Below are 24748 nucleotides of genomic sequence, written 5' to 3' on the forward strand. Positions count from 1 at the left end.
TCATTCTCTACCTCTCTCATTCCTGTATGCATTTAAAAGGAAGCTGATTAAATTCTACCTAGTATTTCTAAAGAGAAATTTTCTTTTCCCTCTTTCTAAGAGAGAGTTTTCAGGTTGTCTAACTGACCACCCAGCTAGAAATAGATGTCTGAGCAAGTTATTGAGCCTCTTTAAATCTGTTGTCTCATCTGTAAAATCAAACAGAGAATTGTCAAGAAAACAAATGATGAAAAAATGTTAAGCACTTAGCCTTTTGACTAGTACACAGAGGTACTCAAGAAACAGTAGCTATGAATTATGTTTATTGGAAAATTTTAAATTTTACAATCACTTATTGAAATAAACTAATTCAATCTGATAGACTGGGTTTTTATTGTGCTTTGGCTTAAAGAATATTAAATACTAAACTTCTAAGTACTTGCGGAGCTCTGCTCATAACTCATATCAATACTAATGAAAACATGTTATTAGAAGATCTAAAATTTATTAACTATAGCATATTTATAGAGGTCTGATTTGCCATCTCTGTTTATTTTGTGATTCTGAATAAAATTAGAATATTTAGGGGAACTCTCCAAGTTAGTAACTGACTAATAATGTGTTTTAGCCTATAAGCTCTCAGAAGGCAACAACTGTTCAATTTGTTTGGAATAATACCCATTCTAGGACCATGCATATGGGAGTATCTATTAAGCAAAAAAGGACTTTCCAAGAGTAAAAAACAAAATCAAGCAACGAGTCTGACACATAATTGCTGAATCCTAGGACAAATCACTTAGTGAGTATAAGCTTGTCTGTTTCCTCATCTCTGAAGAAATCTGGGCTTTCCACTTCACAGAGTAGTTGGTTAAGCAGAACAACGGAGGCAGGGCAGCCACTGGTACATGAAAGTCCTCTGCATCCTGTAATTCCATATAGCACCATTAAAGTTTGCTAAAACTGTAACAATATTCCAGTCTGTTCATTGGCATTGTTTTCATAAATAGAAATACAGAGCAGTAAATGTCTCTGTGTCTGGCCCTGTGAATTACTACTACAGTCACTTTCAAGCAGAGCCCTGTAGAAGAGAAACTCAGATCTCTAAATTTTAAGCTTCATTCTATGCAAGCCAGTCAAAGCAGCTTACTGTGCTTTGGGGTCATTATGTGGTCTATTTGTTCATCTGAGCACCCTCAAAATGCAGTGCAGGATAAGCCCACATGGGTGCAGAAAAAGCTTAGAGGAAAAAAAATATATGCTGTAGTTTTTGCATTGTGTTTATCTGTATGAATGAGTAATAGCATTACACAAAGAAGCCCTACAAAGAAAGAGCTGAGGTAATTGCCTCATGACATTAGTAAATGATTTCAGCACATAAAGGGAACTGGATGGCAGTAATTCAAACAGTCTAAAAGACTATGAAAAAGGCCACAGGCACTAAAAGAACCACAGACTGCTACCAACTTGGAGAATTTAGATTTTCCAATCCACAAGATAGAAATCAGTGCATGTATCAATAAGCAGGTTTTAGGGTGACTGACATTTTATTATTTGAGAAGGCTTTATGAACAAAAGACAAATCAGCTCTCGTGCCAAATGTTTTCCAGATTATATATGATTACTATGAACAAAACCAAGATTTATGACATAGTTCACTTCCAGACTCTTTTTGTTAAATCCCTCCAAAATCAGCTCTAGGTTTTCACCACTCCAGTGACTCCCACAGGTACACGCTGGTTGCAGGTAAGACGCCAACTGGCCAGTGTGCTCTAGCAGGTATCCCAGAGACCAGGCTCACCTGGCGCAGCATGGGCAGAGGAAGGGCCCTGAGCAGACACACGTTTCGTGACGTGTGTGTGGTGTGGCCTCTCAGTGCACAGAGGACAATGCAACTATAATACTGTGAAATTTGAGGTTAGTCTTGCCCTGCAAGAGTGGCACAGTTTTTCTAGAAAGAAAACAGTAGCAATGTCACTTTCATAGCTGCCTAGAACCTGTTTTGTTTTGTTTTTAAATCAGCCCATAACCATCAATAATTCATGTCAATTCTCCTCTTCCTCTTGACCCCTTGAGCAGAGCTTCAGCATTTCCTCTAAACTTCAGTGTTTTAGGGCTAGTAAAAAGGCAAGATAAAACCTACCTGCCTTCCCTGGGTTAGGCTGTAACAGGTTCTGGGAGACAGTGATAAAAGGGTTAAGGTTCAAGGGCCAAGTCTCTAACTGGTGGCTCTCAGATGCTTGGAGAGAATGGAATCCATATCCAGGCAAGGATATTGGAGTGGGTAGTAATTCCCTTCTCCAGGGGATCTTCCTGACCCAGAGACAGAACCCAGGTCTCCTGCATTGCAGGCAGACTCTTTACCACCTGAGCCACCAGGGAAGCCCTTATCCTAACTTGGGAAGAACAAATTCCATCCCCCCAGTGGAAAGGTCCCGAGAGAAGCCTTATGATACAGTCCCTCCACAGCCCCTCACACTGCAGCACAGGATGGTTCCAGGCATGTGTGTTGTTGAACAAGAGCATCAGGTGCATCGAGGTTCAGCTCTCTGTGGGGGCCATGTGAGAAACTGCTACGTGGGGTGCTCTCGGTGCTCGAGTTGGGACAGAACCCCTCTTCTATTTGACAACACTGATGTCTCTAAGAGCATGTCAACATCTCTCACATACCATTCAGAGTTCCCGGAACAGGACATAAATAGATAGGAAACCTTCTTATTAGCCTGCTCTGCTGAATAAAGGTCTTAAGAGAGAGAACTGAATCTTTACAATCATGAAATTATTAAAATGACCAGGTAATCAAGAAAATGATGCCACATCTTTAAGGCTGCAGACAGAGTAGAATATTCTTGTTTACAAATATAGAAGCCTGTGGTGAATTTCACAGGACTAAGGCCTTGTTCAGCAATAAACAGCCTCGATTTAGGGTTGGTGAATTCCCTTCAGGCAGTGACTTTGGAAGGGGACAGAAAAGGTTTCCATTCCGTCTGCACATTCTCAAAATCCTTTGCTGCACTCTCCCATTTTACCCAAGGCCATGGGAGAGGACTACTTCCCAGCTGCATTTCTTTAGCACAGTTCTGGGGAGGACTGGTTCTAAGGACTTGGTAGTCTGCGCTGCTCCCTACCCTTTGCCATTTACTACAACTGAACCCTCAGCTATGCTGCGCCAGAATCTGCCAGCAAGGAATAGCTGTGAGCCTGAGAGCCCCCTTTGTCCAGAGGACCCGGCTGGTGCTGTACTAAGGCAACAGGGAAGCCATCCAAGATTCCGAACGAGTGGGCTGGAAGTATGCACCACTACAGACACAAAACGTCTCATTGTGACGGTCTGCTAGAGGTATCCTGCGTTACATTTTGAGGATCACTTGAAGCCACAGAACTATTTCTCTTTGGAACATATTGACACCACAGATGTAAAGAAAAAAAGCACACACAGTTAATGAGCCCATAGCACGTCCGGATGCTCTGAGAAGTTAGCCAGAACCTAGGAGAAGACTATTAATATAAACCTAGGCCGGGGGCTAGGATCAGTGTGAACAGCTCAACTTGACAGCTGTGAATCAGAGCCAACCACGACAAATGTAACCTTCCTGGGAATCTCCCCCAAAAGACAGGGTAAGTCACTGAGACCAAAACAGTTCAGGAAATGTTTCTCCCCCAAAGACTGTATTACCAGGAACATGACAGTGGAGAAACAGACACTATACTGAGGCTCTGAAACAGACGGACTGTTTAGTCTTAGAGGCCTACACATCGAGATTCTGAGATTTCATCTAAATTTTTAAAAACTTTGGGGGAGATTCCGAATGGAAAAGACAACTTAAAGGTGTTCCTGTTGCTCTTCAAATATGAATTTGTGGGGGTGGGGGGTTGGGGGGGGTAAGTCTTCCAAGTTTGGAGGGTGGTGATGGGCCTCTTAGTTCTGGCATATCTCCTGATCCAATTATAGAAAGTGGATTTTTAAAGAAATATAAACATATACAAAATATATTAACACACACATAAACACTTACATATGTTTTCTAGGTTTATTGTAACTTGGCATGAATGCTCTCTTTCATAACACAAAAACATTTTGTCCCCAGATCACATACTCCTGTGACTGTTGCAGAGACAAAGGATCTGATTTAGGAGTATAAATTTGTTAAAGACATACATATATGACTCTGGGTCATATTCTGGATGTCAATAAAGAATAGCTATTTAGTCACAGAAGGGTATTTCTTAGACCCTAAGCTTTGGCTTTATTTATGACTACATGAGTTTGGAGGTTAGAGCAAGGAAATTCTGGAATTTCAGAAGAAAATTAAAAAAAAAAAAAAAGCTTTACTCTTAAGGCCTTTTTTGTGTGTTGTTTACAATGAAATAATCAAAACCTGCCACCTTTAGTGTGTACTCATACATTTCTGATGACGAGGAGAGAGTTTTAGCTCCTACCTCAGAAAAGAAAAAGCAGAACTCAAGCAACATCAAAGTAGTAACTGTCAGAGAGAAAGCTTCTGATAAACCTACCAGGTGGTGTGCAGGCATCCGCAGGAGACTGGACAAATGTGGACCGCCTTTTGGTGGGCATGGGCAAAGCCATTTTCTGTTCTTTGTGCTTTGCCAGTGCAGCCTGAACTGCTTCTGTGTGGATATCTGAAAGATTAAATATTTGCATTTATTAGCTCCTAGTTCTCAAAGTGTTTACTTCCTTGAGCTGAACTATCACTGCCTCAGCTGTTAAAAAGGATGTTTAGGTGACTTTTATTTATCATTTGTGCTACAGCAAAAAAGAAAAACAGACCAAAGAAGTAGTCAAGGATAATTTACATGAGAGGAAAATGAAGCCCAGAATGATGAGGAGACTGTTTAACACAACAGAAAAGAAGCTGATGGAGATGGGCGTGTAGTGAGAGGAAGAATCTAACTTGCATCAGGGCCAGCTGGGAACCCCACCTCTGAATGGAATGCATGTGATGCAGGTACCCAAAGGACACTCTCTGTTCAAGCTCAGGATTTGCTTAACTGTCTGAAAGGAGTTGACACTCTTCAGTTCTATACCACAGGAGAGAAGGGCTGATTCTGATCTAGAAAATACAAGGGCCAGCGGTACTTGTTTGCCACTCTGCCCACAAAAGAACACAGCTCTTCACTTGAATGTCTAATAGCAATCGCAAAATTAACATATCCAGAGAAAACTCTTGATTCTCCACTCCCATGCCAAAACTCAATCTATACTGCTACAAAATAGGATCATATAATACACAGTATTTTGGACTGTGCTTTGATTTTTTAAAAAAATATCTTTATTTATTTGGCTGCACCAGGTCTCGGCTGAGGTATGTGGTCTCTAGTTCCCTGACCAGGGATCGAGCCCCACGCCTGCACCGGGAGTTCGAAGTCTTAGCCACTGGACCACAGGGGAAGTCCCTGGGCTCGATTTTTTTTTTTTTTTAAACTATGAGCAAATCCTTCTGAGGCAGATAAGATCTGAGGTGGCTTCCAAATTCAGAGAAATTTCCTCTTCTCAAGGAAATGGCCCAATCTACATATGCAAATGATCCTTGAAAGTCTGTCCCTTGTTAAGAGCTGGACTAATCAGTTCACTTGGGAGGGGGCGGGGGGGGGCAAGTTTCTGAATCAAGAAACTGCAGCTCCTAAAGCGGAGTCACATGAACAGCAGTACTCTAGAAGAGACTAAGTCATAATTAGAAGCTTAGAACTTTCAGCGCTACCCTCCATCCTCAAGAGAGAGGAAAGGGACTGGGGATTGAGCTAATCACCAATGACCAATTATTTAATCAAGCATGCCTAGGTAAAGGAGTCTCCATTTTAAAAAACAAAACAAAACCAAACCCTCTAAAGTAAGGGATTTGGAGAGCTTCCTGAGTTAGTGAACACATCTTTGTGCCAGCAGGGTAATGTACCCTAAACCTCACAGGGACAGGAGCTCTTGGGTTTGGGACTCTTCTGCACCTTGCCCTATGAGCCTCTTCACCTGGTGATCATTTCTACCCTTTATAGTAAACTGGTAATATTAAGTATTTTCCTGAGTTCAGTGAGCCATTATAGCAAATAATCAAACTTGCGGAACGGGTGGTGGGAATTTTGATTTATAGCCAAGTTGAACAGGGACTTCCCTAGTGGTCCAATAGTTAAGACTCTGCACTCCCAGTGCAGGAGGCATGGGTTTGATCCCTAGTCCAGGAACTAAGATCCCACTTGCTGAATTAAGCAACCCCATATAGCCAAGCTGGCCAGAGGGAAGCAATGTGGAAACACTACAAACAGTTTCCAACTTATGATAAATTCAACTAGTGATTTCTTTTTTTTACTTTACAATGGTATAAAAGCAATACACATTTAATAGAAACTGTACTTCGAATTTTCAATTATTTTTTCCTGGATATGATTCTCTCTTGTGATGCCAGGCAGTAGCAGCAAGCTACGGCTCCCACTCAGCCACACGATCACAAATGGCTAACACACTTAAAACCATTCTGTAAACATACAGCCATTCCATTTGCCCAACTGTAGGTTAATGTAAGTGTTCTAAGCACATTTAAGGTAGATAAGGCTAAGCTATGATATTCAGTAGACTGTTGTTCTATGTTGAGTCACTAAGTTGTATCCGACTCCCTGCAACCTCACAAACTGCAGCATGCCAGGATTCTGTCCTTCACTCTCTCTCAGATTTTGCTCAAACTCACATTCATAGGGTCAGTGATGCCATCCGACCATCTCATCTTCTGTCACCCCCTTCTCCTCCTGCCCTCAGTCTTTCCCAGGATCAGGGTCTTTTCCAATGAGTCAGCTTTGTGCATCAGGTGTCCAATTAAATGCATTTCAACTTACATTATTTTCAGCTTATGATAGGTTTATTGGGATGTAACCCCACTGTAAGTCAAGGGAGGTCTGTACTTGTGATTGGCCACTTCCTTCTCCAGGGGATCTTCCCAACCCAGGGATCGAACTCAGGTCTTCCGAATTGCAGGCCGATGCTTTACCATCGGAGCCACCAAGGGAACCCAAAGGCGGGGGGCAGTCTTGTGGAAATGAGCCTGTGGGGCCTCCATTGACTCCAGGTAGTTAATGTCAGAAATGAATTAAATTGCAGGACAGTGAGCTGCTGTCTGCAGAGAACTGGAGAATTGATGGGTGTGAAAAACCCACACGCTAGGTAGGTACCTACCAAACAATAGCCACTTCTACCTCAAAACCACTCACTCATTATAGGTAACCAATCTCCTTATTGATTTATCCTGCCTGTATTTCTTTGTGCAAAAAATAACCATATTTTTTCCATATCCCTGCCTTTCATACACACAAGGTAGCATACCATATGTACTTTTTTACACTATGCTTTTTTCACTTAACAGTACATCCTGGAATTCATTTTACGACAGCTACTAGAGATCTTCTTCATTCTTTTTTTAAAAGTAGAGTATATAGCACTTCATTGTATACCAAAGTTTCATTCAACTGCTACCCTATGTGTGGGGATTTATGTTTCCAATATTTCACAATTACAAATAATGATACAACAAACAGCCTTGTGCAATACACTTCTATGCTGATGAGAATGTATCTTCAGGATAAATTCCTACAAGTGAGACTCCTAAGTCAAAAGTCAAATACAGTTTAAATTTTGTTACATCTTGCCAAATTCCTCTCTGAAAGAGCTTTATCATACTGTGGTACTATCAGCAATGTACAAGAGAGCCTGTTTCCCCACTGACTTGCCTTCAGAGTATATTATCTACCTTTTCACTGTTGCCAGTTCAGTGGCTGAGAAATGACACCTCAGTACACTTTAAATTTGCACTTAAAAAAAAAAAATCATTACTGATATCAAACATCTTTACACAGGATTTTGAAGCCATTTAATATTTGTTTGAAAGTGAAGTGAATGTTCATGGCACTTCACCACTTTTCCTTTGGAGTCTTAGTTTATTTTCCCTTGATTTTTAAAAATTCTTCATATATAAAAGATATTGGCCCTTTATCTCTGAGAAATGTTAGAAATATTTTCTTTCAGTTTGTCGTTTGTCTTTTGCTATTGTTTGCAGTGGTTTGTTGCCATGCAGAAGGTTTTTTTGTTTTTTGTTTTTTTAAGATTCTATGGAAAATCTCAGGTCAGCAACCTAAATGCACAACTGTTCTTTTTTTGTTCAAAAAAAGAACAAAATAAAACATAAATTAGCAAAAGAAGGAAATAACAAGGATTAGAGGAGAAATCACTGCAGATGGTGACTGCAGCCATGAAATTAAAAGACGCTTGCTCCTTGGAAGAAAAGCCATGACAAACCGAGATAGTATATTCAAAAGCAGAAACATCACTTTGCCAACAAAGGTTCATATATGTACAGTCAAAGCTATGGTTTTTCCAGTAGTCATGTATGGATGTGAGAGCTGGACCATAAAGAAGGCTGAGTGCTGAAGAACTGATGCTTTCAAACTGTGGTGCTGGAGAAGACTTTTGAAAGTTCCTTGGACAACAAGGAGATCAAACCAGTCCATCTTAAAGGAAATCAGTCCTGAATATTCATTGGAAGGACTGATGCTGAAGCTGAGCTCCAATACTTTGGCCACCTGATGCGAAGAGTTGACTCACTGGAAAAGATCCTAATGCTGAAAAAGACTGAGGGCAGGAGGAGAAGAGGGTGACAGAAGATGAGATGGCTGGATGGCATCACTGACTCAATGGACATGAGTTTGAGCAAACTCTGGGAGATAGTGAAGGACAGGGAAGCCTGCTGGGCTGCAGTCCATTGTGTTATAAAGAGGCAGACATGACTTAGCAAATGAACAGCAGTGCAGAAATAAAACAGAGGGAAGAAAAACAACAAAAACAAGAATTGGTTTTTTGAAAAGATGAACAAAGTTGACACAACTTTATCTACGTTAAGAAAAAGAACATTCTTGGTGGTCCAGTGGTTAAGAATCTGCCTGCCAGTGTAGGGGACACCGGTTCCATCCCTGGTCTAGGAAAATCCCTAGGGGCAATGAAGTCCATGCTCCACAACTGTCGAAGCCCATGCTCCACAACAAGAAAAGTCGCCGCAATGAGAAGCCCATACACCATAACTAGGGAGTAACCCCTGGTGCAACTAAAGAAATCTCACTAGCAGCAATGAAGACCTAGGGCAGTCAAAACAAACAATAAAAATTTTCTAAGTTAAAAAAAAATTTTTTTAATTTAAAAACAAAAAAGAGAGAAGATACAAATAACTAAAATCAGAAATGAAAGAGGAAATATTTCAACTGATGCCATAGAAGAAACATAACCTACCAAGATTAAAACCGGAACAGATCAATTACTAACAGGAAGATTGAATCAGTAATCGAAAACCTCCCAAAAAAGAAAAGCCCACATTTCACTGGAGAATTCTATATAAATCACTTTTAAGAATTAACATCAATCTTCTCAAACTCTTCCAAAACCAAGAGGAAACACTCCCAAACTCATTTGATAAAGCTACCCTATCCTAATACCAAAGCCAGGCAAAGATACTATAAAAAAAGAAAACTACAGGCCAAAATAATGTTGTTAACCAATATTAATTACAGACCAACTACAGACCGGATGAATATTAATGTAAAAATCCTGAACAAAATACTAACAACCAAATTCAACAGCACATTAAAAGGACGATATGGCATTAAAAGGACTATCCACCTAAATTGCAAGGTTTGATTCAACATATGAAAATAAATGTAACACTCTAATATAACAGGGGAGAAAAATCATACGATCATCTCAATAGATACAGAAAAAGCATTTGACAAAATTAACATTCTTTCATAAGAACACTCTACAAACCAGGAACAGCAGGTAAAGTACTTCAAGATAATTATCAAACATGAAAAGCCCACAGTCAACATCATATTCAACAGTGAAAAGCTAAAAGCTTTTCCCATTATCATTAGGAATAAAGCAAGGATGCTCACACTCACCTATCTATCCAACACAGTACTGGACATTTTAGTCAGAGAAATTAGGCAAGAAAAAGAATAAAAGGCATCCAAGCTGGAAAAGAAGAAGTAAAATTGTTTCTGTTTACAGAAGAGATGATGTCATATGTAGGAAATCCTAAAGATCTCACACACACAGACTGTCAGAACTAACAAATTCAGCAATTGCAAGATAGAAAAATCAACATACAAAAATCAGTTGTGTTTCTGAACAGTAACAATGAATCATCTGAAAAGAAAAGTAAAAATTTACAATAGCATTAAAAAAACAGAACACTTAGGAATAAATATAACCAAGGAGGTGAAAGATTTGTACAATATGAGACACTGATGAAAGAAATAAAAGAAGACAAAAAAGTGGAAGACATTTTATGATTAACATTAAGTCCACTAAGGACTGCAAGACTTAATATTGTTAAAACATCCATATTACCCAAAGCAACCTAGAGATTTAATGCAATTTCTGTCAAAATCTCAATGACACTTTTTTAAGAAATAGAAAACAAAATTCCTAAATGCATATGGAATCTCAAAGGACCCCAAAGAGCCAAAACCATCATGAGTAAGAACAAAGGTAAAGGCTTCACTCTTCCTGATTTCAAAACATATTACAAAGTTATAGTAACCAAGACTATGACACTGGCATCCAGACATACATATAGAGCAATGAAACAGAACAAACAGCCCAGAAATTATTCTGGTGTACACGGCCAAATGGTCTTCAACAAGGGTGTTAAGACTATACAATGGAGAAATGACAGCCTTGTCATTTCCAGACAAACGGTGTTGGAAAAACTGGAATATCTGTATGTAAAAGAATGAAGCTGGATTCTTATCTTTCACCATACACAAAAATTAATCAAAATGGATTAAAGATCTAGACATAAGACCTGAAACTATAAAATTCTTAAAAGAAAACATAGGGGAAAACACTTTATGACCTTGGAATGTAATAATTTCTTGAATGTGACATGTGTTTTTACCACAATAAAAAAGAACTGAAAGCAGAGTCTTAAAGTGGTATTTACACATCTGTGTTCACTGCAGCATTATTCACAATAGCCAAGACATGGAAACACCCTAAATGTCCATGAATGGATGAATGGATGAAAAAAACGTAATATGTACCCACGACATTATGCATTAAGGCTGGTATTATTATCCAGCCTTAAAAAAGGAAACCTCGTCATGTGCTACAACACTGACATGCTAAGTGAAATAAGCCAGTTACACACACACACAAAACCCCCTAATATATACCACTTTTAAGAGGTATCTAAAGTACTCAAACTCATAGATATAGGGAACAAAACAGTGGTTGGCAGAGACTGGGGCAAGAAGAAACAGAATTATTGATCAATGGATAGAAAGCTTCAGTCATGCAAGATGTAAAGGTTCCAAAGAGCTGTTGTGTAACAATGTGCGTAAGTTAACAATACAATATACACTTTAAAATTCTAAGAGTAAATTCATGTGTTTTTACCACAATAAAAAAATTTTTTTCTGTAGTCTTCTAATACATCTGGATTTTCAGTCTTCTCATAGGCTTTTCATAAGCTTAGATTATTAAAAAGTTGACTAATATTTTCTCTAGGTACTTATATGGTTTCTTGTTTACATGAAGATCTTTGATTCGTTTGAAGTTTTTGCCCATATCTGGTGCGAGATAATAGGTTTACTTAATTTTTTCCCAGTTGCAGCATAATCTATCAGAAAGTACTGTCTCACCCAAGTGATTTGCAATGCTGTCTTTATCATACTAAACCCCGGATGCCCTCCGGTCTACTTCTGAACTTGTTCTTCGATTCCAATGGTCTGTCTGCCAATCTGTCTGTCATACCACACTGCTTTAATCACAGTCTTTGGAGTATGTTGCTAGATATTAAAGTGTATCTAGTCACTCTCGTAGGTTTTCTGAGTGTTTCCTAGCTATTCTTACATTCTTCACATTTTCAAATTAAACTTCAAAAATATTTTTTCTAGCTCCATAAATAAATTTGATAGTATTTTTACCGGGATTGGGTTAAACTTATAATTTTTGGAGTCCTAACATCTTTGTGATATTGAATCATTCTATCTAAGAATAAGGGATGACTTTCCATTTATCATATCTACTGTGGGTCATTCAGGATGTTCTAAAGTTTCCATCATAAAGGTTTTATACATTCCTGAAGTTTATTCCTAAATATATTTTATTTTCTTTTATTGCTTTTGTAAATGAGGTTTGCTCTACCACTACATCTTTCAACTAGTTAGTATTAGCAAATATGAAGGCTACTGATTTCTGCACTAATTTCATATCTTGCTACTTGATATAATTATTTCATTAAGTTACTTTTGCCATTAATTCGCCTGGGTTTTCTAAATGAATTATCATATCAACTGCAAATACAGTTTTATTTCTTCTTTTCTAACTCTTATACCTCTAATTGATCTTTTTTTTTTTTTTTGGTTACTACCTCTAGTAAATTTAAATGTCAGTATCCCTAGGATTAGTAAAACTCATACCAAAAAATGAGGGAAAAAAAAAAAAGAATTCAATTTAGGAAAAGCAGGTTTAGGCAATGGACAGGTGGTTTACAGAAGAAGCCACAAATGGAAAATAAGCATATCCCAAAAGGTCCAATCTCATTAGTAATAAAAGAAATAACATTTCTACCAACAAGGTGGGAGAATGTCCATTTCCCCACATCTATGGATAATAATGGGCCATATTTTTTCATCTTTCCCAAAAAAATAAGTGGAAAATGTTACTTTACATATTTTAAGTAGTTGCTCCTATTCTTGGCTTGCTGTTATGAAATAGCTAAGACATGGTACAAAAGTGGCACAGCTGGGCTTTAGGGACCTGGGGCAGATCAAACACCAAGTGCCCTTACCTGCTAGGACACTATTATAGATAGGCAGACGGACAGATAGATATGAACAGATTGAAAGGCAGATGTGTGGGTGGACTGAGTCATTTAAGTAGAGACGTACAGTTCTAGGAGTTATCTGTAAACCAATTAATAGTCATGCCATTTTTACCAATTTCTAAGGTACTGACCACTTCGCCATTTTTAATTATGGCAGAGGCAGCAACTATTAAGTTCTGGAACATTAGCATATCACATTAATTTTGGCACTACTGTATGTGCTGGTGGGGAGGAGCAGTGAAATTTTAATTCTGCATTTCACATTCCCCTTTTCACATTTTACCAATTACATTTCTTTAGTTTAGAATATCTATATAGCAAACAGCTATTCATTCTTCAAAATGGCTCAGACTTTGCCACCTTCACAAATTCTGCCCTCATCCGTGCCTGGGATTCAAGCTCCTTCCTCTGTCACCCCTTCTTCTCTATTGACTATACCTTATACAAAGGTTTCCTGTGTTTTCATCTGTGTTTCTCTAGCACTGAAACTGTGCTCAACTTGTAGGAGGTCTACAACAGATGCTTGCTTAAACTGAACGGAACTGAATTTATCTTCCTTGGTATGAAAAAGTGTACTAATAAAGAAAGAAAATGGTCCTGGTGTGCCAGTGGCAGCCACTTTGGCAAAAGTCACTGTGTCAGAGAACATATTTGGAAAGAGAAAGTTAGTTCTCAATTAAGTTCACAGACGTAGTTATTGCTGCATTTAGCTCCCAGCATTAAGTCAAAAGAATCCACACTTAGAGCAAAAATCATGAAGAACAATGGATGTAAGGCTTTAAATATTTTATCCATGGATATCACTTTAAAAACTATCTTTTACATTGTTTTTGCTCCCTCAAGCTGCAGCACAAGTCCCAATAAACAAAGCCTTGCCAGAATTTCTCAAAAAACAAAAACAAAAATAAAAAAGACCCTATCTTTTATAAACTTCCAGTTATAAAATAAATAAGCCATGGGATGGAATGTATAGCATGGTGACTATAATTAATAATACTGTATTGCACTTCTGAAAGGTGTTGAGAGAGTAGATCTTAAAAGTCCTCTCAGGGTGAGAGGGAGGCTCAAGAGGCTGATTCACATTGCTTTATGGCAGAAACCAACACAATATTGTAAAGCGATTATCCTCCAATTAAAAATAAAATTTTTAAAAAGTCCTCTTATAGCAAGAAAAAACATCTTTATTAACTTTGAAAGGTGACAGATGTTAATGAGACCTACTAGGATCATCACTTCACAACACGTACAAGTATCAAATCATTATGCTGTATACCTGAAACTAATGTCATGTTATATGTCAGTTATGCCACAATTTTAAAAAAAGAAAACCATCTTTGTTACTTTTTGTTTAAAATTTAATACAGACTTTGTTATATGTATATTTTACCACAACAAAAAATGGAAAAATTTAATACACATCCCAGAAATAAGCCCACCTCAGAAGCTGGTACAGTTGAAAGTGAAAGTGACAGTCACTCAGTCATGTCCAACTCTTTGTAACCCCATGAAAAGTCCATGGAATTCTCCAGGCTAGAATACTAGAGTGGGTAGCTGTTCCCTTCTCCAGGGGATCTTCCGAACCCAGGGACTGAACCCAGGTCTCCTGCATTGTGGGAGGGTTCTTTACCAGCTGAGCCACAAGGGAAGCCCATAGTTTGGTATATAATTGTTTCAAATTTCCACTCCTGTGTACTTCATAATATATATAATTATTAGTACTAATATTCATAAATTTTGGATCATGTGCTACATACTATCTTACATTTATTACTTAACAATGTATTTTGTACATCTCTCCATATTGGCACAAATAAATCTACCTCATTGTTTTCCTATGAGACTTCACAGGATCTTTAAACTAGTTTTCATTGAATTCTACTGTGTGGATCTATTATAACTTATCACTGTATTTATAATGAACAATACTATAACAGACATTTTTGTATATAAATTTTTGTGTATATGTGTATGTGCAAATTCCTAGAAGTAGCATTTCTGGGTAAAAGTGTATGAATATTTAAAGTTTAAAACATAGTGCCAAACTCTTGCACTGCTACTTTTAATGAAGTAGCTTAATACGGCTACTTCATTAAAAGTAGCAGTAATTTGAAGGAGCTTTATATGGCATTTATGTTTTTATATTATTTTAGTGTCTCTAAGGTTTATTTAGTTGAATAGACATATTTTATTGAATCTATGATGCCATCTTATATAAAAGATATTCTCCAGGATTTAAAAAATATATATATCCTGATTTCAGGTATGCTAAAATATGAAAAGTGCCCTTCTCAGATCAAACTGAGGTTCTTAGCTGTCTTGGAAAATGAATGACTAATTGCGCATACTGAGAAAAAGCACTTTCTCAACGGAACAACAGCGTATCAAATGCTCACACTTATTAATTAAAAATACTACACTTCCAAAAGTATTGCTGCATGAGACATAAAACATACGAGAGCAAACTGCAAATACCAGGGACTTATTCACATTAGTCAAGCTTTAGAAGGCCCATGATGTTTGGATAATTAATAAATACAGAGCATGTTCTTCTCTGCCATAAGGATCTACAGCATCAGAATACAGAACAAATCAAACCACTCATTTATTTTCTAACATGATAAGCCCTGGCCCCTACACCTGTGTCAAAAAGGAGATTTTTTTTCAGTTACTGTGTTAGCAAAGTCTCATCGATAAGAACAGGCAGCCCTTGTAACTGGATTTGACTCCTTCAGCCAACATACAATTCACCTTGATCATTTGATAGAGAAATTACTTCCGAAGTTCAGTCCCCAGACGCAACTGACTTTGGACATCTCTGCCAGGAGCATGGGAAAGTTGGGTTTCACTTTCCAGCACTAATATTTGAGCTCAATAAGGTGATACAGCTACTCTTTAAAAGTCCTTTTTTTGTTTTTGCTGTTTTGTTTGAGGTGGCTAATTGCTCAAAAGATTAACACTGAAGAAACTGTCACAATGACTTAGCACCCAATCACTTTCCGTCTCGGAGATGAATTGTGTATTTTCTACACTTGGGACCACAAAACGTGTGTGTAGAAAATTGCATCTTGCTTTGATGGGAGACAAAAGGAGGTACTAAGTAAGTGTATCTGAAATGTCAGACCCTTTTGCCTAAGCACAAAGAATAGAATCAGGTCAGAAAATCTAAACTCTGAATAAATATAAGCTCTTTACACCATGTCTGAAACATGAAATACTAAGTTCGATTATGATTGGCTGAAATGCTGTAGGTGTTAATAAGCCTCTACCAAATAAGAGAAGATTTTCAAGTTACACTCCCTGAAATCAAAGTCAAGCCCTTTCTTTGTACTTTAATCTGAATGCTTGTAATTTTCCCTAAACATACCCTCTATTCTTAAGTTAATTTTGCATGTGACATGTAAATATAAGCCTTCCTATGAATGGAGTAGCAAAGAGGTGAAGTTCAACTCTGATAAATGTCTACAATTTCTTTGCTCTATTCCTGTGGCTACTGTTCAGTTCAGTTCATCTTCTTACTCATGGAAGCCAGAATTTGTAGCGTGTGCTGAGTTTGAGTTTTTCTCCATTTAGTTAGGAATTTCCTTCTATTTTTATAAATGTCATTTTCAGCCAAAATTCACGCTTGCAGGCATCCTCTTTCACATTCCTCTTCATAACAGTACTGCAGAACTCTCATAACTTTCATTATCTTCAGGGTTTTCAAATCACCTTTGTTCCCCACTTTACCTCCTCTCTGGCCTCCTCAGTATTACTCCCCCCGGCTAAAGTCCCAGTGACATAAATATCCAAAGCCCAACTACTGAACCCTCCTCTATACCCCTGCACCTAACCAAGAGTCTCCACAGTCTGCTAACCAGTGTATGATTCAGACTACACTTTCTGATACTGGGGGTAAGTTTGAAAGAACTGATGTAAAAGATAGTTGGGTTTTAGTGGCTCAGTGGTAAAGAATCCGCCTGCAATGCAGGAGACACAGGTTTGATCTCTAGGTTGGGAGATCCCAGGAGAAAGAAGTGGCAACCCACTCCAGTATTCTTGCCTGAGAAATCCCATGGACAGAAGCCTGGCAGGCTACATACAGGTCAGGGGTCTCAAATGAGTTGCACGTGACTTAGTGACTAAACAACAACAAAAGTAAACATCAGAATTTTACACTACTGAATGAGCTCACTAAAGACTTTTTTTCTCCATGTAATCAGCTTGGACACAGAGTGTAGAGAATCCTCTTTGGGGTTCCTTACTAACTTTTTTGTTAAATGCTGTAAGAACAAACAGAAGGCTTCCCAGCAGGCCTGGGGTGAGTGCTGTAGCGGCTAAAACCCTTCCAGGCTGGTGAGAACCCACTACTGCCACACCTGAGCCCCAGCCTCTAAAGGCAACACCGGGTGCTGGGGAACGCAGCTCGGGACTTGGCGACAAACACGAGCTCCTGATAAGCTTTTCCAAAACCAGCCTTACCTCCCTCTGATCCATGCCCTAATTAATACTACTTTTATACCTTCCTTTCTCCAAAATATGTATTTAACTCTTACATGTGTTAGGCCCTGTGCAGCTGGCCCAAGCTACTAGAACAAATTACAAATCTGTGTTCCTGCTCTGCTAAAAATTCTTCAATGGTATTCAAGATTCCTCAAGATCTGCCTGCTAATTATCTTTCCAGCATCATCTCCCAACTCTTTCTGGGTCCTTGCTTTCTAAATATCAGCCATAATGAAACTATTTTCAGGTTTATTATCTGATGTTATTTCCCTAACTTTGTCTGCCATGACATGGTTCAGATGTCTTAGTCTCAGAGAAAGCCTCTTCTTATCAATCAGCCCCAGGTTAGGTACAAAGGAAAATTTTGTGTGGCATGTAATTTCTATTTTTCTGACCAGACACTTTTCACTCCTTCCTTCCTTCCAGGATGTGAAAATACATATCTAATAATATCAGCTCATAAAATAACTCTGTCCTTTTCCTCGTTTCCTCTAAAGCCGTTTTATTGAGGGTGTGATACACACCCTGTTTTTCAACTCAAGAAAAGGATAAGGTAACCCTGGTTGGTAACAGGAGGAAAAAAAATCTGGAGAAAGTAAAATAACATTCCAGTTAGTCTTCTGGCTTAATTCTGCTAGTTCTTAAAACAGTAAATGTGCTACAGAGACTATCCTAGTGCAGAGGACAGTAGATGGATATGAGACGGGCTCACTATGCTACATGTCCTAAGGTCTATGACTCACTTCTGTTTGTCAGAGCTGGACGTGGTGTAGCTGGAGTGTGCCCCGACAGTCAGCCAGAGCACATCGCCTTTTCTTTTACCATGGGTATTTTCTGGATGAGAAGAAAAAGTTTATGAGTTTCAGTTCAGTCACTCAGTCGTGTCCAACTCTTTGTGACCCCATGGACTGCCACACACCAGGCTTCCCTGTCCATCACCAATTCCCGGAGCTTGCTCAAACTCATGTCCATCAAGTCGGTGATGCTATCCAACCATCTCATCCTCTGTCGACCCCTTCTCCTCCCACCTTCAATCTTTCCCAGCATCAGGGTCTTTTCTGAGGAGTCAGTTCTTCGCATCAGGTGGCCAAAGTATTGGAGTTTTAGCTTCAGCATCAGTCGTTCCAAAGAATATTCAGGACTTATTTCCTTTAGGACTGACTGGTTTGGTCTCTGTGCAGTCCAAGGAACTCTCAAGAGTCTTCTCCAACACCACAGTTCAAAACCATCACTTCTTCGGCACTCAGCTTTCTTTATAGTCCAACTCTCACATCCATACATGACTATTGGAAAAATCATAGCTTTGACTAGACGGACCTTTGTCAGCAAAGTAATGTCTCTGCTTTTTAATATGCTGTCTAGATTTGTCACAGCTTTTCTTCCAAGGAGCAAGCTTCTTTTAATTTCATGACTGCAGTCACCATCTGCAGTGATTTTGGAGCCCCCCAAAATAAAGTCTCTTACTGTTTCCCCATCTATTTGCCATGAAGTGATGGGACCAGTTGCCATGATCTTCGTTTTTTGAATGTTGAGTTTTAAGCCAGCTTTTTCATTTGCTTTCACTTTCATCAAGGGGTTCTTCAGTTCTTCTTTGCTTTTTTATGGGTTTACCAATCTGAAATTTCACTGTTAAGTTTCTGTTCCAGCTCCATGAGTCAAGAGACTAATCAACAGCCCTGACAAATACAGAAAGACCTGCCTCTTCCAAGAGAGTCTGCTGAGCTTTCCTAGTACCATCTCATGAGACCCCAGCCCTCTGCTTTCTTATTTATTTATTCACACTGCCTTTGTACTTGCCTGGCTCCCCTGCTGGCCTTGAGGGCAGAAATGTTTTATTTGGGGCTATAACCCCAGCAAATAAGAGTACCTACTGCATCTGGCATGTAACAAGCACTCAACAAATGGCTGATGAATGAATTAATATAGACCTGTTGGCACTTCAAGAGAAAAAACAAACACTAGGAGCTCTCAGGACGTACAGTTCACATACAGTCAGTAAAAACTGTCCCAGCAGTAGTTTTCAGTTCCCTCTCACCTGATCGGTATCGTTCATCCCTGGCTCCCCCTGATCGACTTCGATGATACTTAGAAGGAGCGGAAGTTGGAGCTGCAGATGGAGCAGGTGTCTGGTTTCTGTGTTCTTTCTGTACTGATGAATCAGTTTCTAAAAAAGGAAGTTTGGAAGATGGTTATCAGGTAACAATAATAACTAACATTTTCTGAGCACGTTACAGCATTTCCGCAACACTTTGAGGTAGGTAATACTACCCATCTACAGTAAAGAGTTAGAGAGCTTTACACATACGTCAAAAAAAAAAAAAAAAAATACAGAGGCATCCAGACTAAAACAAAACAAAACAGAACATTATCTTGACAACATAATTGTCAACAGGTGATGGGAAATATAAGTAGGTGAAAAGGGCATTCCAGAGACTCCACGAACTGGAAGGATGGGGGTAGGGTGGGGTGTGCATGACCCCCTAATCCTGTACAGTTGCAGAAAACACAGCTTGGGAAGTTTTAGTCTCCCTACCATAAGTTACTCCAAATAAACATGTCATTAAAACAAAAGGAGAGTGCTTACTGTGCAAACATAGCTTCAAGTCAAGTCTTACTAGCCCCTCCTCCAGCTGGAGGCACCACTGAACTTAACCCTTTCCAGTCCCTGGCCTGTCCCCGCAACATTCACTGTTTCTCATCAAGAATATGGGGAAGACTGCAATCCTATTCCTGGGCACATATCTGGAGAAAAGCATGATCCAAAAGGATACATGCACCGCAATGTTCATCGTAGCACTGTTTACAATAGCCAAGACATGGAAGCAACCTAATGTCCATCAGAAGAGGAACAGATAAAGAAGACGTGGTACAGATATACAATGGAATATTACTCAGCCATTAAAAGGAACAAAACAAGCCACTGCCATTTGCAGCAACATGGATGGACCTAAAAGACCCTGATGCTGGGAAAGATTGAGGGCAGGAGGAGAAGGGGACGACAGAGGATGAGATGGTTGGATGGCATCACCGACTCAATGGACATGAGTTTGAGGAGGCTCTGGGAGTTGGTGATGGACAGGGAGGCCTAGTGTGCTGCAGTTCATGGGGTCGCAAAGAGTCAGACACGACTAAGTGACTAAACTGAACTGAAGACAGTGTCATATTGAAGTCACAGAGAAGGAAAAATACCATATGGCATCCCTTATATGTGGAGTCAATAAAGAAATGATACTGATAAACTTATTTACAAAACAGACTCACAGACTTAGCAAATGAACTTATGGCTACTGGGGGAAAGGATGGGAGCTTGGGAAGGTCATGTACACACTGCTACATTCAAAATGGATAACCAACAAGGACCTACTGTACAGCACACGGAACTCTGCTCAACCAGCCTGGATGGGAAGGTTTGGAGGAGAGTGGATACTGTATATGTATGGCTGAGTCCCTTCACTGTCACCTGAAACTACCACAATATTGTTAACCAACTATACCCAAATAAAAATAAAAAAATATGAGGGGGGATATGGAGGAGAGAAAATAAGCAGGGAAAATAAGCAGAAGAAAAATACTTTGTTCTGATGTTTTACTACCTTTTTTTTCAAATGACATTGCTCCCAAGTCATAATTTTTTAAAATTTTAGTAAGAATATTTAATATGAGATATTATCTTCTAACAAATTAAGTGTATAATGTGGTATTGTAAACTACAGGTATGATGTTACACAGCATTTTCAGAACTTATTCATCTTGTATAGTTAAAACTTTTTACCCACTGAGTAGCAACTCCCCATTTCCCCCACACCCCAGCCTCTGGCAACCACCATTCTGCTTCTGTGAGTTTAACTGTTTTAGATTCTTTGTATAAGTGGAACCATACAGTATTTGTCCTTTTGTGATTCATTCAGTTTCATGTCCTTCAGGTTCATCCATGTTGTCATATATTACGGAATTTTCTTATTTTGAGGGGTATTTTAAATTTCTTCAGTAGCATTTAGATGTGCTCAGAAAGGCACCTTACATACAGCAAATTAAGGGCCCACTTTAGGAAGGTGTCACCTATCCAGACAACAGCTAAGAATTGGCTTATGAAGCCAAATATTAAAAAGAAGACTAAAATCACAGTGTTCTGGGGAACGCAGCCATCAGCTCTACAAATCTCAGTAAAGGCTGAGGGGAGTCACAGTACTACTGGAACTGAGATGTGTAATGACAAAGTCATACTGATTTCCAAAACAGGTCTGAGTGCTGGAGAAGCCATGTATAAGAACTTTAGTCCACAGTTCCAGCTGAGCTCTTTCTTCCATGTGAGTGAAGCCCCTTGGACCTTTCAGACCTGGGGAAAAGCTCTTAGTGGCTCCAGCTGGCACCATGTGGCCCATAAGAATCACCCAATTGAGCCCTGCCCAAATTCCTGATCCACAAAGTCATAATATATAATAAAAAAGGCTTCCTTTATTTTTTATATACTGCTTTTAAGAAGACAAGAAACAGTATATTTTAGGGTGCTCTCTATGTTAAGTGCTTTTATGGACCTAGAAACATTTATTTTCCTAGCAGCTGAGATTTTTATTATAAAAATTACATATTATCTGAGCAGAGCAAATTCAAAAACTGAGACTTCTAAATGTAATGTCTGGGTGGTAAATCAAATTTTATATATATATATATATTTTTTTTTTTTTTATTAGTTGGAGGCCAATCACTTCACAACATTTCAGTGGGTTTTGTCATACATTGATATGAATCAGCCATGGATTTACACGTCTTCCCCATCCCAATCCCCGCTCCCACCTCCCTCTCCACCCGATTCCTCTGGGTCTTCCCAGTGCACCAGGCCAGAGCACTTGTCTCATGCATTATATATTTTTAAGTTTTAATTTTTTAATCAACCTAAATCTTCTTGATAATCCACTTCAAAGAAGACCTGTACTGATTCTTGATATATTCATACCTTATGTCATTTGTTAGTTTTATTTCTCTAGAATAGGGGTCAACAAACCATAGCCCATGTCTGTTTTCATATAAACAGTTTTATCAGAACATAACCACACACATCTGTTAACATATTGCCTATGTGAAGGCAGAGGTGAATTACTGTGACAGAAACTGTATGGGCCTCAAAGTCTAAAATATTTACTATCTGGCCCTTTACGGAAAAAGTTTCCCAGCTCCACTCTGTGATAATAAATGCTACATTTAAGTGCTTGCTTTCTGCTAGGCACTGTGCATTTAGAAGTTCACACACTTGATCTTATTTATTCCTCACAACAACCCTACAAAGGAAGAAATATCACTGTCAACATTTACAGAAAAGACACAGTGATATGGATTTATTTTATAGAAAGTCACAAAGTCAGAGGATGGAAGAGTCAGGATTCAAACCCAAGTCTAACTCCACTGGTTCTCCCAAGAGGAAAGCAATCAGAATTAATAACTTAGTATCAGTTCAGTTCAGTCGCTCAGTCCTGTCCAACTCTTTAGGACCCCATGAAATCGCAACACTCCAGGCCTTCCTGTCCATCACCAACTCCCAGAGTTTACCCAAACTCATGTCCATTGAGTCGGAGATGCCATCCAACCATATCCTCTGTCGTCCCCTTCTCCTCCTGCCCTCAATCTTTCCCAGCATCAGGGTCTTTTCCAATGAGTCAGTTTTTCGCATCAGGTGGCCAAAGTATTGGAGTTTCAGCTTCAACATCAGTCCTTCCAATGAACACCCAGGACTGATCTCCTCCAGGATGGACTGGTTGGATCTCCTTGCAGTCCAAGGGACTCTCAAGACTCTTCTCCAACACCACAGTTCAAAAGCATCAATTCTTTGGCACTCAGCTTTCTTTCTAGTCCAACTGTCACATCCACATATGACTACTGGAAAAACCATAGCCTTGACTAGACGAACCTTTGTGGACAAAGTAATGTCTCTGCTTTTTAATATGCTGTCTAGGTTGGTCATAACTTTCCTTCCAAGGAGTAAGCATCTTTTAATTTCACGGCTGCAATCATCATCCACAGTGATTTTGGAGCCCAAAAAAATAAAGACAACCACTGTTTCCCCATAATTTAGTATAGGAACATCTAAATGCTTCAGGATTTACAGTCAGGAGTTAAGAGAACATGTTTTGTTTTTTGTTTTTTAAATCACCTGCCTTCATGTAAAAGATTCTGCAAAAAGCTCCTCCCTCCAAAAATAAAGTTTTCAGCCAGTCACTACAGAAATTATTTAAAATATATTTCAATTAACTTTAGAGAATAAAAAATAGAAAGGGGCTATTTTTATTTGTATGGTCAGATGATATATATATGAAGGAAATCAGATTAGCACACATGAGCTACTTTGCCTATAAACATGTACAGAGAAAATGGTTTGACTTAGACAAAACACTGAATTTAAAACACGACCTTTGCATTATTTTTTGGAGGTACAATGAATATATTACTGAATTATGGGTCATTAATTTCTTTTTAATATAATAAGCAGATTTGCTAGGATAAACCAAACTACCCTGCTAAGAATCATGGTACCTTCAAATTAGATAACTAATAATCCAAAGGATAAAAAGCAGGAATATGGACTCTCATTTCACAAAGGATGCTAACACACAATTGATATTCCGATTCCTCTCTCATTATGCTTTTACTTTGTATTTTTCAGCGTAGTTTATTGGGAAAAAGAAGATAATGTGTAAATAAAATAAAAAAATAAAAATTTTTTACCAAGAAATGATCTGGAGGTGAGAGGGAAAGTGAGAGTTGATCTATCTGTTTGAGGAAGAACTAGAGAGAATGAACATTTCTATTGAGGATTATCTAGAGGTTATCATACATCAAACCACAAGGAAATGTAACACAAATATAGACACTTGATGAGAATTGAGTCAGATGACATGTAGCCATGAGATCTATGGAAACTGGTACCCTCTCCCCCCCAAAAAAAAGCCTCACAACACACTATTCACCAATTCACCAAGCAACATTAGTACGATGCTCGGCAAAGTTTAGCTCAACCCCCTCAGGAATTTAGTCTTCCAAACGGTCGAGGTCTCTTTTGGGTCTAAAATCATGACAGACATTTCGAGGTAGCTTGTCAGAAGTGAAACCAAAAGGTCGACTTGCAGTTTCAATAAGTGGCTGACAAGTTGGTTCACTGAGCATTCCTCGGGTGCCGAACACACGATGCCACAAATATATAGATTTCTGACAGAATAAGTGAAAGAGAAGTCATTCAGTCATGTCCAACTCTTTGCAATCCCATGGACTGTAGCCCACCAGGCTCCTCCATCCATGGAATTTTCTAGGCAAGAGTACTGGAGTGGATTACCATTTTCTTCTCCAGGGGATCTTCCCGACCTTGACTCAAATGTGCAACACACTTGCTTCAAGTTCAAGAGAGGTGATATAAAAGAAACAAACAAAAA

The 24748-nt window shown here is 38.9% G+C and overlaps 1 protein-coding gene across 3 annotated transcripts in view; it reads right to left on the reverse strand.

The window, feature by feature from the left end:
- Positions 1 to 24748, reverse strand: part of DIP2B (disco interacting protein 2 homolog B) — a 225005-nt gene that overhangs the window by 73942 nt on the left and 126315 nt on the right. For all 3 annotated transcript variants that reach the window (XM_061128018.1, XM_061128008.1, XM_061128001.1), the window contains exons 3-4: positions 19366 to 19494; positions 4492 to 4617 (exon numbers count right to left, since the gene is read on the reverse strand). In XM_061128018.1, the coding sequence (XP_060984001.1) occupies positions 4492 to 4617; positions 19366 to 19494 (255 nt within the window). The remainder of the gene's footprint in view (positions 1 to 4491; positions 4618 to 19365; positions 19495 to 24748) is intronic.

Source organism: Dama dama, chromosome 3 (genome assembly GCF_033118175.1).
Source record: "Dama dama isolate Ldn47 chromosome 3, ASM3311817v1, whole genome shotgun sequence".
NCBI classification, from domain to species: domain Eukaryota; kingdom Metazoa; phylum Chordata; class Mammalia; order Artiodactyla; family Cervidae; genus Dama; species Dama dama.